Below are 17054 nucleotides of genomic sequence, written 5' to 3'. Positions count from 1 at the left end.
ATAGGTAGAATCGTTGAAAATGTCAACTGTGTTGTGTATGGAGAACCTGTGGAACAAGTAAAACATTTCAGCTACTTAGGCACAATTTTTAGTGAAGATGGTAAATTAAATATGGAAATAGACAACAGAATCAACAAAGCTGGTATGGTAGGCAGTCAATTGAATAAATTCATATGGAATAAGAGAGAAATTAGTCGGAACACTAAATTAGCTGTATACAAGACAGTGTCTAAACCAGTTTTAACTTATGGATCTGAGAGCTGGGCAAGAAGTAAAAAACACTTGGCCAAATACTAGAGACTGCAGATATGAGAGTTCTGAGAAAGATTAGAGGCATGAACAGATGGCATCAATGGCAATATCATATTATAAACAAGGATATTAGGAAAGAACTAGACATTGTCAGCATCCAGGAATGTATTAGCAGTGCTAATCTCAGTTGGTATGGCCACTTAAACAGAATGGGCGAGGAAGGATTAGCAAAACAAGTGTTCTCTGCCAGGTTGGCAGGAAAATGACCCACAGGATATAGGTGGATTGATATGGTACAAAGTGCCTTAGACGATAGAAATATAAGATCTGATAATGTTGGAGTCTTGACAAGTAACATACCGATTTGGAGGAAAATTGTAGATAGGAAATTAGTAATGATGTAAATTTTTCCTGTACATCCCTTGTGGGTACATGTCAGGAATTTGACGATGATGATAAAACCAGACAAAAATCATCAACTCTACAGGAGCACTAAATTTGCCGACCAACCACTATATATCCTCGAAACAGAATCCAGAATTTACGTCGACAATCTATAATAGAGAAATATACCATCCTCTTACTGATAAGAGGAAGGTATATTTGATCTTGTTTTATTAGTGGTTTGTAGGCATTTGCTATGTTTTTTTAGAAGTTTCCCTAATCTAAGGAATTGCTGTTACTCGTTTGAAGTGATTTGTATGCTCCTGTTTGCATGTTATTAGGAGATGGTAATAATATTTTATTTTTAGAGGGTTGTATCTGTTACTACTGATATTAATAGCATTTTCATTACGATATTTTTGTGCAGGAAAGTGGTGTGAATTAATATGTAGGTATCTGTTAGTGTGTGTGGGGGGGCATATTTTTATGATCACCATCCACAAATCTGCTGAATAAAATAGGTAGAAACAGTAAGTAGTGGTTCTTTTTTCAGTTTCTATAGAAATTTTATTTTGTGATTTCGCCTGTTTTTTTGTGTTAAAAACCAAGAGTTAATTTTGGTTTAGGCTGTGATACTTTCACTTTTATTCCTCTGAATAAACAAAATGAAGGTGCTTGTGGATGAATGTTATTCCTTAAATTATTTATAAATATAGCTGTTTTTTATATGCAGTTTTGGCTTCTTTTCATTTCTGTAAAAAAAAAAAAAAAAAAAAAATTAAGAATGAAAAGTAATTAATAGATAATAATTTAATAAACACTTATTTGTGAACAGGTATCATCTTAATAGGAGAAATTGGTGGAGGTGCAGAAGAACGTGCTGCAGAGTATCTTAAGGAACATAATCAGGTATACCAATTAAAAAAAAAAAAATTAACTTTTTATTTTGTAGCTATTAACATAAAAACATCTTCCAAAGATTTTACTTTATAATGCATTAAAATATCCATATTTCCTAATGAAAGTGAACTTGTTTTTTTCAAGAGTACAGTGTCTAATACTGATAATTGGAATTATGAGATGGGAGTGTTTTATTAACTAATGCAACAGTTCTGATGGTTGAAAAGCTCATGTTTTGGTAAAGGGATGGATAATACTATATGAGAGTAAAATATCTTTAAATATATTCAAATCAACTTGTTATACACATGCACACAGTACATTCCAGTTAATCAGGGCAGCCGTTTTATTGGGTCAAGTCTGGAAGAACACAAACAAAATTAGAATATAACAAGAATTTGCTTTATTTATTTGGTACACAATGTTGTTTAATTGGGCCATCCAGTAACCTCATTCAAAAATTTAGTACTGATGAAACACGGCTATTTTATTGTGCCACCCTGAATAGTATATTTATAATATACTACAGTTCAGATCACTGAAAGCAATAGATTGTGTGACAAACAAGTATGCTGTTCAAATATGTCATGAACTAGTAAACAAAAGCTGTTAGTTATTGGAAAAAGGGCCAGGCCTCAATGCTTTAAAGGGATTAGAATGGAGAGTTTACCATTTCAGTACCATGCAAACAAAAATACATAGATGTTATTTAAATTTTATAAGAATTGGCATATGAGTTGGGACACAGAATCAAGAAAAATTTTACAAATAGTACAGTTTATGGCCAGTAGTTGGCAAGGAATATGCAACAGGATTATTCAAAACTGTTTTGCTCACTGTGGTTTTAAGCATTTAATCATGGATATGGCTTATAGTGAAAATGAGACATGTACCATATCAAAGAAACTATGAAGCATTTGCATCCATTAACGGTCATCTTCAGTACTATAATGAAGATTTGGAAATTGAGGCATAACATTAGAAGAAAGTGATGAGGTGATGCTCCCAAACTTGAACAAGTGACTACACAGGATGCTAGAAAATTCATTACTGGATCACAACTCTATTTCATGCAGAAAAGCAATGTTATATCTGCACTAAATATCTGTACCAATTTTGTTTTTAATCTAAAAAAAAAAAAAAAAGACAGGCTATGCACAATCATAAACTGCTAAGAAGTGCAAGTATGTTTAATATGTATATAAATGAAATTATTTTTATGGCAAATACTTTACTTCAATTAAAGACAATACTTTAAGTTTCTCTATAAGTCAGTAATTTTGCTATGCAATAAATGAAAAACTTGTATTATGTCTTATGTATATACACTTGACATGCAACTTTGTTTAATTGGGCCAAATTATGCTATTCCCAATGTGATCCAGTTAACCAGAATCCACTGTATATATTAAGAAAAAAAAGTATAAAGGTTGTAAATGGCATAAATAATGGACAGGATGTTGAAGTTTTGCTTTATAATATAGTAAAATTATGGTTTTTACAGTAGATTGACTATTTTGGATTTCAGATACTAGAATATAAAATCAGTATAATATATTATATCAATATAAATCAATTTATATAATCATTATAATATCAATATAAATCAATCTATATAATCAATATAAAATAATAACAAATGATGCATTATACTGAGTCATGTGGGCTGAGAATAGTGAGCTGCTGTACATATATTCATTAAAAAACTAAAACATCAAATATAGAATGTCAGTATGAAACATTAAAATAGCTGCAGCCTTAAACTTCTGTGGCTAATTGGTTCAAAAGACATATTTCGGTGATTACACCACATTTTTTTATTATTCAGTTCTATAAAACACTGAAATAATAGTTCCCGACAAGTTTCGTAAATCGTAGGATTTACATTTTCAGGGGGTAAATAGTATAACTTAAAGTTTAAACAAGAGAATTAATAAATACAAATCATAACCGTCTGGCTATTCATAAAACTCAAATAACCATTCATAAAACTCAAATAACCATTTGAGTTTTATGAATAGCCAGACGGTTATGATTTGTATTTATTAATTCTCTTGTTTAAACTTTAAGTTATACTATTTACCCCCTGAAGATGTAAATCCTACGATTTACGAAACTTGTCGGGAACTATTATTTCAGTGTTTTATAGAACTGAATAATAAAAAAATGTGGTGTAATCACCGAAATATGTCTTTTGATTAAAATAGCTGTTTGTGTAAACAGTTATATTAATATATTTTGAAATATACAAACAAAATAAGAATTTAAGAAAGCTAAGCATAACTGAATATAAAAGCACTATACACTATAAATAGGAAAGTTCAACTTGCCTGGAGTGCATTCAGAAAATTGAAAAGCATTTTTCAAAACAATGATGTCCTACTCTGTTTAAAACGGAAGAGATTTAACCAGTTTATGGTTAAATCTCTTCCTTTGGTCAAGTTTCACAGCATATGGTTGTGAAACTTGGTCGCTAACAAAAGCACTAGCAAATAAATTAACAACTCAAAGAAAAATGGAGAGGTTGATGCTAGGCATCACATTAAAAGATAAGAACTGAAACACCTGGATAAGAAGCCAGACTAGCATCACTGACATCATTCTTCACTAAAATGGAAATGGGCAGACATCTATCCAGAAGAGAAGATGAGCATTGGACCACCATACTAACAAACTGGATTCCAAAAGAAGGGAAACAAGGTCGAGGACGTCCTAAAAGAAGGTGGAGTGATGAATTGTCAAATTTTGTTGAGGAAAATTGGTCGACCGTTGCCAGGAACAGAGAAAGGTGGAAAGAACTGGAGGAGGCCTTCGTCTAGCAGTGGACAGAAAATGGCTGAAAAGAAGAAGAAGATACACAATGAAACAGAAACTTAATTCATATGTGTAATGCTTTCAGTGGGAGAAAATCTTATACCAGACTAATAATATTGTATCACAGCAAAGTTTCCTGGAAGTCAGAAGAGGGGCTATTCGGCTTTCTTTTTATCTCATTTTGAGGTCTTAATTGAATGAAGCAAACTGTCAGTTTTTGTTACTGGTTCTGAATTTGGATATTATTACTGAAAAATTATTTGTACTTGAGCATTGTTCAGCAGCTGATGAATGTATTTACATTTATTTAGCTATGAAATGGTAAAGCCTCTTGTTAGCATTAGTAAAAGAATTACAACAAGATTGATTCTTTCCACTGGAAACCTCAATTCTTGGCACTGCACATTAGTTTATAAATACTAATTTGGATTGATTCTTTAAGAGATACTTGTGCCATGAGAGGTTTCTTTAATGCACACAAAAAAAAACACAAGGAAATGAGCAATAATATTTATTTAAAGTCATATATTTCAGCATGAATATTACATGCCATTATCAGCAGCTGTGATACTTAATTATTATCATTATTATTATCTGAGACCTCCAGGGAGTCGAGGCCTCATCGAGGGAGGCTGTAAATTACTCAACCCAGCTATCATACCTTCCCTTAAATTCATTTACACTAGATGCACTCACTACCCCCTAAGGGCAAACTGTTCCACTCACTCACTGCTCTCTGACAGAAAAACCTAGCTCTTATCCCTTTCTTGACCGAGAACAACCTTAACTTCCACGGATGCCTCCGTGTTCTCTCCCCGCCTTCCATATAACAAAAAATTTCATCATTTGAAATGCTATAACACACATTCAAAAGTTTATAGACCTCTATCATATCATCCCTCTTTCTCCTGTTAACCAGAGTCTGTAATCCAGAGCAATTAATACCCGCAATCTGTCCTCATAATCCAGATATAATCTTTGTAACTCTTCTTTGCACCCTTTCCACAGCTTCTTTATCCCCTTGGAACCCGGGAGACCAAATCTGAGCACAGTAATCCGAGAGTGGTCTTATCAAAGCCTTATAAAGAGGCAAAATTACTTCCTTATCCTTACATGTCGAGGTTCACTTCAGCATAGAAGTTATCCTCTGAGTTGTATTTGCAACTTTTGCTATGTGACCTTTGAACTTTAAATTCTTATCCACCAATACACCAAGATCCCTTGCCTCTTCAGTTTCTTATAGCATAACCCCGCTAACATAATATGCTGCTGGATCTCTAATCACGCCAAAGTGCATAACTTTACACTTACTAACATTAAACTGATAGCCATTTTCATTTGCCCAGATTTCCAGTCTATTTCAAATCATTTTGTAATTGCTGAATATCGGTAGCATCCCTGATTGCCTTGCCTATCTTTGCATCATCAGCAAACAATTGCAAATCTGATGATAGACCCTGCTTGAAGTCATTAATGTATAGATTGAACAATAATGGCCCAAGGACTGAACCCTGAGGTACACCACTGGTTACCTTAAATCTGGCAGATTCACACCCACTGTATACCACTTTTTGATATCTGTCAACCATTCCCCTGATCCAAGTCAATAGATTACATTCCAATCCCATATTCTCCAGTTTATGCAACAGCCTATCGTGTGGTATCCTATCAAATGCCTTAGAAAAATCCAACATTATTATAGTGTATCCATTTCTTTTATCCAACTCGGCCATAATATTTATAAAATATAAACAAATTGTTAAAATATGACCTTCCTTTAGTAATTCCATGCTGTTCCCTGCAGAGTATAGAATGATTGTCTAACCATTTCTTACGAGATCTGTATGCGAGTTCTTACTAACTTCTCAAAAATCTTCACTACCACACCAGAGATACTGATAGGTCGGTAGTTAGACGCATCAGTTTTTTGCATCACCCTTGTGCAATGGAACTATATTACATTCCTTCCATTCCTGTGGTATCATTCCTGAGCTGAGACTGAAGTTATACAAATGTGTGATAGGCCTAGCCAATTCAGCTGAACATTCCTTTAACAAATGGGCAGATATTCCATCTGTCCCTATTGACAAATTCTTATCCAGGTTATGCAAAAGCTCTTCAACTTCATTTTCATGAACCTCTAACCCTTCATCCAACATAGCAGTAGCACTGTGCACCATATTACATATACCTGGTTTATATATCTTAGCAAAGTGAGCACTCATTAACTGAACAATCTCCTTAGCTTCCGACACTCGTGTACCATCTGCATTCAATAAAGTTATTCTTCCACATTCATTCTTTCTTTTGCTTGCGGCATAACGATAAAATTCTTTTGGATTGCCTTTAGCTTGCATGGCCAATTTCTTTTCATACTCCGTTTGAGCTTTTCTCACAATACTCGTTACTTTTCTGGCCTGAGGTTTAAAAATTTCATAACTCCTCTCACTCTTATTTTCACGATACTCTTTCCACATCATCTTCTTCTTGTGGATTTCTAGCTTAATAAGGCTGCACATCCATTTCACACCCAACCTGTTTGCTCTTCGAAGTAATAAACTAGGGATACATTCAGATACCGCCTCATTCAAGCACTTTTTCAAAGATTCCCATACATTGCTTATAATTACAAGATAGAATACAAAGAATGGATTGATTTGAAACAGTAAGAGCTACGTGCTGTTTTGCATAAAGCAGTGCAATGGTATTACTGAGGAAACATTGTATTATTAATCATTCGTTAACTCTATTTAAAAAAAAAAAAAATTAGTGTGCATGATTAGAATAAGACTTTCTGATATTTTAGATAGCAAGAGGCAAGCGTTCCAATTTAAGTTCAGGCAGTGAAGTAAGGTCTCAGCACTTTCTTTAAACAAATGTTCAAATTTATAGCAACACAGATGAAGTAAGCATGTTTCAGACCATAGGATATTGTGGTCTGTATCTAATCCTTGCTGTGCTAAGCCAGATTTGCTCATTTAAGATTGGTGTTCTTGTATTTTTCTACTGAGCATTCAGTTTGTCCAAAGTAAGAAAGATGACGGTCTAGAACCAGTCTCAAAGAACTGATGGACACCAGGAAGAGCCAGAGGAGAATGTTCGTAAGAATTCTGGAAATGGGTTCTGAGATGTCAGAAATGTATGGGCTTGGAACTCAACGTACTGTTTCCTTGTTATTTGAGCTAGGATTAGAGAAATTAAAAAGCTGTTGTGTGCTTCTTTTTCAGAAGCCTTGAGTTTCATGTATCACTTGTTGTTTAAGAGTTCTTGTTGTAATTGTTGAGGCATAGAACAAATAATGTGAGCACGTGATACAGACTGTACTTCACACCACGTAAGCTGCCCTTTAGAACAAGCCCACATAAATAAAATTCACTTCCAGAGGTTTAGTTGGAAAGCAAGCATAAAATAAAAGCCATACAATAAAAGGTACTAATGGGGAAACAATATGTCGATTTGGTGGACATCTCATCTCACACAATTACATATCAAATGAAATGAAACAAAACTAGCAGAAGAATTGGATAAGTACCAGATCAACATGGTAGGCATTACTGAAACAAAAAGGCAAGATATTTCTGAGCAACAAATACAAGATGTTAAATTCAGCAGTGACAAAAAGAGTAAAGAAAGAGCACCTATAGTATTCAAGATTAAATCTATCCATCCATCCATCTTCAGGCCCACCTTTCCTAATGGGGTTGTGGGGACAGCAGCTGCAAGAGGAACTTCCAATGGTCACGATCCTCTGCCACCAAGCTCAGGTGTTCTGGTGGGACTCCCAGACGTGTCCACCCAAGGTTTTGGATATAGTCTATCCAGCGAGTCCTTTGCCTTCTTCGTGGCCTCCCACCCTCTGGCTTGGCAAAGATGGCCAGCTAGGGGAGCCTCTCTTGTGGCATTCTGACCAGGTGCCTGTACCATCGTAACTGTGATCTCTCAACATGGAGATGCAGCGGTTGAGTATTGAGGGGTTTCCCGAATTGCAGAGCTTCTGACCCTATTGAGTCTTGTCAGCCCCGCAACCTCCCCCCTCGAAGGAACCTCATTTCAGCCACTTGGATTCGTGTTCGCATTCTTTCAGTCATTACCCAGCTCTCATCACTACTGAACAGCCAAGCTCCCGAAATATTGTGCTTACTGATCCAATTCGAGTATCTAGCTCTACGTCCCGCTTTCCATCACTCGTGAATATGGATCCAAGGTATTTAAACTTCTCCGCCTGCCTCTGTGGGACTCCACTCACATGTAGAGGGCACTGGGAAGGTTGTCTTGAGACCACAAATGTTTCCGTTTTGGCCACACTGATCTTCATCCCAGCTTCTGCACAAATAGCTACAAACCTATTCAGGGTCTGCTGGAGGTCATCTGTGACGGAGCTAAGTAGAACTAGGTCATCTGCAAAAGGCAGACGTCCAATGCTACATCTTCCAATTCTGACACACTCAGTACCTTGGCTGTGCCTATCAATCCAGTCCATAAATATTATGAAAAGGAAGGGGGTGACAGAACACACCCTTGGCGGAGACCAACGGAGACTGTGAAAGGTTCAGACTTTGTGCTGTTTACCCTGATACAAAACTCTGGGCATTCATACAGGGACTTGATGGCAGCTAATAGTTGACCATCCACTCCATACTCCTGTACTACTTGCCAACTTGCCAAAGCTTATCCTGAGGAACCAGGTCATATGCCTTCTCCAAGTCCACAAAACATGTGTAGACATTCTTGGCATATTCCCAAGATTTCTCAAAGACTTGCCTTAAAGTGAAGATTTGGTCAGTTATGCTTCTACCAGGACAAAAGCCACATCGTTCTTCCTGGAACTTTGACTCAACTATGCTCCTGCACCTTCTTTCCAAGCATTTAGCATATACTTTCCCAGGCAGGCTGAGCAGAGAGATGCCACGATAGTTGCTGCAATCCTTCTGGTCTCCCTTCTTGAAGACTGGTATTATTACGCCTGTCTGCCACTGCTTTGGTGCTCACGCAGATATCCAGATTCAAGATTAAATATGAGTATAATTTTCTTGAATGGCAGATAGTATCAAGTAAAGTGATTTGGGCAGAATGGGAAACTGGACAATGAGATTTATTCCTTAGTAGAACCTTCTGTGGAACTCTGGTTCCACAGAAGGTTCTACTAAGGAAGAAGTTGAGGAATTTTTTGGAGAATTAGAGAAGGCAGCTGACACAATGAAAAAGGAAAAGTTGGTTCTTGTTGAAAATTTCTCAGCAGACTAAGAAATGGTTACCAGACATAGAAACATTTGGTGAAAATTTGGAGAAAAAAGAAAAAAAAAGCTAATAATAGTGGTAAGTGCCTACTAAATTCTGTTCAGGACATGAACTGGTTATTACCGACACCATGTTCCAACATAAAAATATGAACAAATTCGCATGGAGAGAAAACACGAGAAATAAGAAAAGTCTCATTGACTACATTATTGTTGATAATGATATTGTCATGCTGGTTCGGGACACAAGAGTATACAGAGAATTTGAAATTGAAAGTGATCACCATTTAGTGCTGAGCAGGATAAAATTGAGTATATAAGAAAGTTTTTAAAAAAGTCAGAGGTTGATCAACTTTCAGAGGTGGAACTGTGGAAAACATTGAGTCAATGTTTTCTTCAGGGAATGAAATAGTACTGTAAAAGAAATTATTGATAATAAAGCAGACATGAAAACTGAGGATAAAGATATTCTTGATGTATGGAGTAATTACTTTGAAAGATTGCTAAATAAAACGAGCAGTGACAGTATGTACGGTGGTAGAAGACACTCAACAGGAATGGTATCTGGAATATATAACCATACTTGAAGTAAAAAAAGTTGTCACAAACCTGAAATGTGGATAGGTAGCTGGAGTAGATGATATTCAACCAGAAATGCTAAAATAAGGAGGTATAAAAGTTTTACAGTGACTGTACTGCATAAATCAGAAGGCCTAATCATAAGGTCGAATTAAGGATGATTGGAGCAGAGCTCTCTCACAGTACCATTTATAAAAAAAAAAGTCAATAAAACTGAATATGAGAATTATATAGGAATTGCTCTACTGAGTGTTCCTTGTAAGATTTATGCAAGTATACTTGGAAAAAAAAAAGTTAAGAAAAAATTTCAAAAGGGAAACTTGGAGAGAACAAGCTAGGGATTCAGGCCAAATAGAAGTTGTGAGAATTAGATATCCACCTTTAAGACAAATAGTGAAAAAATCATGAGAATATAACAAGAAAAATTGTTGATAAGAAGTTAGTAATAATGATAATAAATTTTTATTAATGCCTATCATAGAGATAGGCATTAATAAAAATTATGCACTGAGATCACTCCATCTGTTCTACTGAATCTCTGCTATTGGAAGAACTAAACAAAATAAAAATTCACTATGTGTATGGCCAAGCTTCCATTCCAAGAAGCCTAGACAGTTATTTTATGGGTATCTCCATGGAGGCAGAAGACTAATTCAAGGAGATCCACACTAACCTTTTATACACACAATAACTATCATACCTCTCCTTAAACTCATTCACTGTCAGGGCACTTACAACTAATTTTGGCAATCCATTTCACTCATTCACCACTCTCCAAGCAAAAAATCTAGTCCACACATCCTTACTAACCTCTTTTATGTAAGAGGTTAGTATGGATGGATGTAGTTTGGCCTCTAACTAGGAGTCACACTCAGAGAACTACCATGTCATTCCTAGTTCTCTCTCTCTAATCGCAACAAGACTTAAACAAGTATATCCTTCCCAACCAAAATCCGAAAGGGATTGAGCTTCCATGTCATCTTATGGAAAAGCCTAAATAGGATATGCACAGGACATGATATCTATGCAGACAGCTTACACAAGTGGGGAAGATCACCTACACCCCATTGTGACTGTGGGACCATAAACCAAACCGTCCGGCACATTGTGGAGGACTGCGGCATAAGAGCCTACCCTGGTGACCTGAGAGACTTTTTTGAGACAGATCCTTCAGCTCTTGATTGGCTATCTGAACTAGACTGATATTTGTATATGTGCATTACTTGTCTCATTTTTATTGTCTGCACAAATATGTATTTATATATTCTGATGTCGTGTTTTTATTATGCCATACGCTAAATAAAATAAATATTCATCACATATCGAAAAACTTCATAGTATTATAGAACCCTTTTAATAATTTTGAAGAGTTATTCTTCAAAGTTGCTACTTTATTAATTTCACAGTTCTTCATAAGAGGTAGGGAAGATTTAGACAGTCAACAACAAATTCTTCAGATTCGGGAATTGCAATCAACTGTTCTTAGAATGTACACCAGATATCTAGTAGAAGGTCTAGGGCTCATCTTTAGGGAACAGGTGACAGCAAGTATGAGCTTCTTTAAAAATTTATACGTTATGCCAAATTAGTCTGCACAAGTTTCTTTTCTGTATAAATTCTTCTATAGCAAACAATTGCAGATTATATCATTCTGTCTACTTTGCTTAATCTCTCCATATTGGAATTCATTTCCTAGCCAAACTGCCTTGTGAACAGAAACAGAAACAAATGCATCTGTCAATTTTCTGGATACTTTTTTCTTGTTCTTCTGCTTTTTTCTCTCTTCTTCTGCAACTTTCTGTGCAGAAGATTTAAGAAATTCATTAATAACCTCAAATGAGATTTACTTGTTTTATGTAATTTTTATTTTTTTAAGTCTTACACATTGAAGGAATGCATCCCAAGTTAGGGAGAGAGGATTTGTTTTTCGATTATTCAAAAAAAAAATTAGGTATCATTTAGTTAAATTGAACATTATTTTCCAGTTTTTCCTGTTGACCATACCAGAAGTTTCCTACAAACTTCCAGCTTCCTAGCCTCACAGGAAATGGATAAACATTTTGTTTTGTTGGTGAGCTAATGACTCAGTTACCTACTCACTTAGCAGTATATAATATGTTTATATTTACTACCTCATATCATTTTACTCATATAATGAGTAAACTTTCTACTAAACTACGTGTATTATTTTAGAAATACTTATATGAGATGGCACATCTTCATAATATTCTATATATCTCGGGGAAAAAAACAAAGATAATGATCCTGCAGTTGGTATAATAGGACAGAGATTTTTGTAAGATATGACTTTAAAGTTGCATTTACTATCAACCATTCAAAATTTTTGACACATGGCATAGTGATATTGCACTGTAAACAACAATTATGTTTGATAGTTATTATTGTATGGGTACCTCCAGGAGTTCAAAGACTCATCGTGGGAGACAAACTATCCATACAATTTATCATACCTCTTCTTGAACACGTTAACAGACAAAGCACTAACAGCTAACTGGCAACCCATTTTATTCATTTGCAACTCTCAAACTGAAAAATCTAGTTCTCATGCCCTTACTAATCACACTTTTACTTGATTTCCAAGGATAACCTCTTGTTCTGTCCCCTCTTACCATGTCCTGAAACATATCCCCCCTGCATCAGTCCTATAAAACCCTTTATATAACTTAAATGTTTCTATCATATCACAATCAACTTCTACAGTCTGTACATCCTTAATCTGTTCTCATATGGAACATTCCATAGACCACTCACCATCTTAGATTGCACACCTCTCCACCACTTCCTCATCCCCCAAAAAACTCAGGAGACTATACCTGAGCACAGTAATCCAGATGCATCAGGGCTTTATAAAGAAGAATAACTTCCTTATCTCTACTTCTTAGTATATGCCTCCTACAATAGCTAAATAATCTTATGAGCTACCATAGCAATATGTCCTCTAAACATCAAATCTCTTTCTACCACCACTCCTAAATCCTTAGCTTCATCTATTTCCTGCAGTACAGTTCCATCAATGTGATACACAGCTTGTAATCTATTTATGTGCATTTCTCCATGTTAAACCAACACCCATTATCTTTTGTCCACACTGACAGCTTGATTCACTTTTACTCTACCTAATTTTTCATCATCAGCAAACAACTGAATATTTCTTTGATATAAATATTAAATAAAATAAAAGAGAGATCCTTATGATATACCACAGTCTACTGTTTAGCATCTACTATAGCTGTTGTTTATTCTTACAATTTGTGATCTAGCATTTAAGTAATTTTTGAACATTTAGGGCAGTACCTTGTATTCCTATAACTTCTCTAATTTTTTTTATTAAAATTTCATGTGATACAGTGTGTATATCTAAAAATGCTTCTAATGTTAGTTTATGTTCATTTAGGGAGGTACAAACTGTGTTTGTGAAGTTTAGTAAAGCATGCTCTGTGCTAAACTTCTGCCTGAATCCAAATTGATTCTTTGAAAAGAAGTTGTTTTTGTCCAAAAATTTCATGAGTAATTTTTACCAATTTCTTTAATATTTTGGAAAACTGGTAAAAGGGAGATCAGTCTGTAATTTTTCAAGTTATTTTTGTTTCCCTTTTTGTAAATCAGTACAACTACAGCCTTCTTAAAAACGTGCCTGTCATCAGAGGATTCCATAATGTACATTTGGCATTCTTTCACAATGCTAGTGTTAATACCATCATATCCTGAAGCTTTGGTTGTTTTTAAGCCAAACTATACCGCTTTTGATTTCATTTTCATGGTGAAAAGATATATGGAGTTATCAATTCTCTTGGAAGTGCAATTCTGAGGAGTGGTTTTAGCATTTTTCAGAATGCTTTCACTGACCATGGCAAAGTGATCATTGAATTCTTCAGCGAATCCTCTGTCTTCATTTTCTCTATTCCTATCAATATCTTTGATAGGAATAGAGAAAACGTATGAGGAGGATTTGTTTGTATATATCTTTGCTGATTAATTTATTCACAAACTTCCATTATTTTCTGGAGTTTCCTTGGCATTTTAGGAATTAATTTCTGTAGTATTCATTTTTACTTTCTTTTAATTTATTGTGTATTGGATTTCTATAGTACTTGAAACTGTGTTCATAATATTGATTGTGCGAATATTTTTCAACTTCTTATATCCTTTATCTCTAATTTTTAGGTTGCGTCTGATTTCCTGTGTAATCCAGGACTTTGTTTCATTCATTTTGTCTATTATTTTAAGTTTGAGTCTTGTATTTTATTGTTTAATATCGCAATAAATTTATGATACAAAGTATCGATATTTGTTTTCGTCGTTATGTCTTCCCTAGAGACAGTGTTCAAGTTACGATTAAATATTCTGGAGTCAATTGTTGTGTAGGGGATGTTTTTTGATTGTACTATCTCTGTGCTGTATACTTGTGAATGCACTTTGATACCAATTGGAAAGTGATCCGCGAGAGGTTAGTGCAGAACTGCTACTTGGATTTTGTTTCCACGTAAAGTTTTCCCGAATACTGATCTGGGCACTTTCTACCACCATTGAATTCTCTCATGGGGACATTAATACATTGTTCGAATCCATGCATGGCAAGTAAATCTAGATAATCTCTCAAGATTATCTAGATTTCTCTATTCCTCAGCAAGTCTATATTCATATCCCCAATTATGAGAACATAATTGGGGATATGAATATAGGCTTGCTGAGGAATTGGAGAAACAGGGCAAACTGTTCTCGTGAAGAGTTTGCCCTGTTTGATCAAGAGAGATATTTGTAATGTACTTCTTCATAGAAAGGGAGAAATAGCATTAAATAGCCTTTCGGCTTATTATCTTAGTGTACTTCTGTACATTTTTTTTTTTTTAATTTTTATTTTTTATTTTTATTTTTGAAATATGATAATAGGCATTGCCCTATTTTTCTGACCACTAGGAACACAATGCATAGCCTCAATATCATCTTCATTATAGGTGATCTTGATTTTGTGCTCAATTTTCTTTGCTATTTCATGCATATTTTTGGGTGGCTCATGAGGAACACCAACAGTTTCCATTTGAACTAATTGCCTTTAGATTTAAGTCATGCACTGTTTCATGAATTTTTTTAAGCTCCCTACACAGCTTCATATTTGCATTTTCTAGTTCAAAGTTCTTTGTTTTAAGTTTCTTAACTTCTTGTGTCAGTCTGGCGACGATAGTCAGAAAGTCATCTATTTTATTCGAGGTATATTCTATCAAACTTCTTAAGTTGTTGACATCGTTTTTTAATTCTATCATTATCCCCATAAAATCTGTAATACATATATTGTCCATAGGCATTGGCTAGCACTGGAATGGCGTCTGTCGTGGAACAAAGAGTTGGAACGCCGAACAGGTCTTTGTTGTCGCCGAATTTGCTTGAAGCGCATTTCCAGTTGTATTTCCCCATCTTTAGAGAGCTTTTTAAATTGGCTTTCGCTGAGACCAGCACAATAAAAATGATAACTACTTTTCATTTATCTGCACACTTCATAACAGACGTGATGTCAATACATGTCTCTTCACAAACTTTGCAGCAGACTGCCATTATGTTAGATAAAGTTTAGTGCTAAAGATAATCCCATTATTTGTTCTAGGTATACTAATCCAATGACGACCGTTGACTAACAGCAGGTTGAATGGGCAATTTTTTTAAAAAAATTGCTTGCAGAGGTTAACTTTCATAGAGCTGAGCATTGCATTACCTGGTAGAGTGCATTACAGGCTACACTTCAGAAATTACTATAATACATTTTTTAAATAAGATAACTAATTAAACAGTTGGTTACTACAGAGTACTATTTCACATGACTATTAGGCACTGCTACACCAAGTGGCCCAGTTTAGTATATGAATTTAGCATAATGTTAATGCACTGTTTAATTCACTATAAAATTGATTGCTATAAGAAGAATTAACTGTTTTATACTCTGGTCAGCATTAAGTCTGTTTCTGTTTAACATTGTGATGGAGGTGGTGACGGAGGAGGTGAGAGAAGATGTGCCTTGGACAATGTTGTATGCAGATGACATCTTGCTGTGTGCAGATTCAAGAGAAGAAGCGAGAACTAAACTGGAAAGATGGAGAAAGTACTGGAAGAGAGAGGTATGAGACGGAGCAGAAGTAAGACAGAGTATATGTGTTGCACAGTGGGCGGTGGCCAGGAGACAGACCTGGAGCTGGAAGGAAATGTCATCAGGAAGATAAGGGATTTTAGATGCTTAGGTTCAACAGTAGAAGAAGATGAAGGAGCTGAGAAGGAAGTGGGTTGGGGGAACTGGAGGGAGATAGCTGGAGTGTTATGCGATAAGAGGGTGCCGATCAATCTGAAAAGCAAAATCTATAGGACAGTAGTGAGGCCAGCTATGACGTATACTATAGAAACTGTGGCCCTGAGGAAAAATAACATCAGCAGGATGGAAGTAGCAGAGATGAGAATGCTTAGGTGGATGTGCGGTGTGACCAGAAAGGATCGTCTGGAAAATGACTATGTGAGGGGAACAGTGAAAGTTACGAACTTAGGAGCGAAGATGCAGGGGCAAGGTTGAGATGGTTTGGTCATGTGATGAGGAGGGAGGAAGAATATGTGGGAAGAAGGGTCATGCAGATGGATGTGCAAGGAAGGAGGAAGCACGGGCGGCCAAAGAAAAGATGGAGGGAGCTGGTAGAAGATGACTTAAGGATGAAGAACTTGGATGTAGTGATAGCCCAAGACAGGAGGATGTGGAGGAGACTCATCATCAACAGTGACCCCCACTTAAGTATTGAGAAGCTGAAGAAGAAGATGCTCTGGTATGCATTTTCCTTAAAAATAAATGTGAAAGTATGTCAAATCAAAACCCAGTACTTTTTATCATGGTTGAGA

At 35.6% G+C, this 17054-nt stretch overlaps 1 protein-coding gene across 1 annotated transcript in view; it reads left to right on the top strand.

Moving 5' to 3' along the window:
- Scsalpha1 (Succinyl-coenzyme A synthetase alpha subunit 1) overlaps positions 1-17054 on the top strand; it is a 110890-nt gene that overhangs the window by 82673 nt on the left and 11163 nt on the right. Inside the window, exon 6 of the mRNA XM_090392714.1 lies at positions 1472-1545. Coding sequence (XP_090248840.1) covers positions 1472-1545 — 74 coding nt within the window. The remainder of the gene's footprint in view (positions 1-1471; positions 1546-17054) is intronic.

This window comes from Typopeltis vanoorti, chromosome 5, assembly GCF_054136105.1.
Source record: "Typopeltis vanoorti isolate ZY-2024b chromosome 5, IOZ_Tvanoo_1.0, whole genome shotgun sequence".
Taxonomy (NCBI): domain Eukaryota; kingdom Metazoa; phylum Arthropoda; class Arachnida; order Uropygi; family Thelyphonidae; genus Typopeltis; species Typopeltis vanoorti.
Note: the sequence above shows the minus strand (reverse complement) of the source record. Positions and strands in the feature narration are given on the sequence as shown.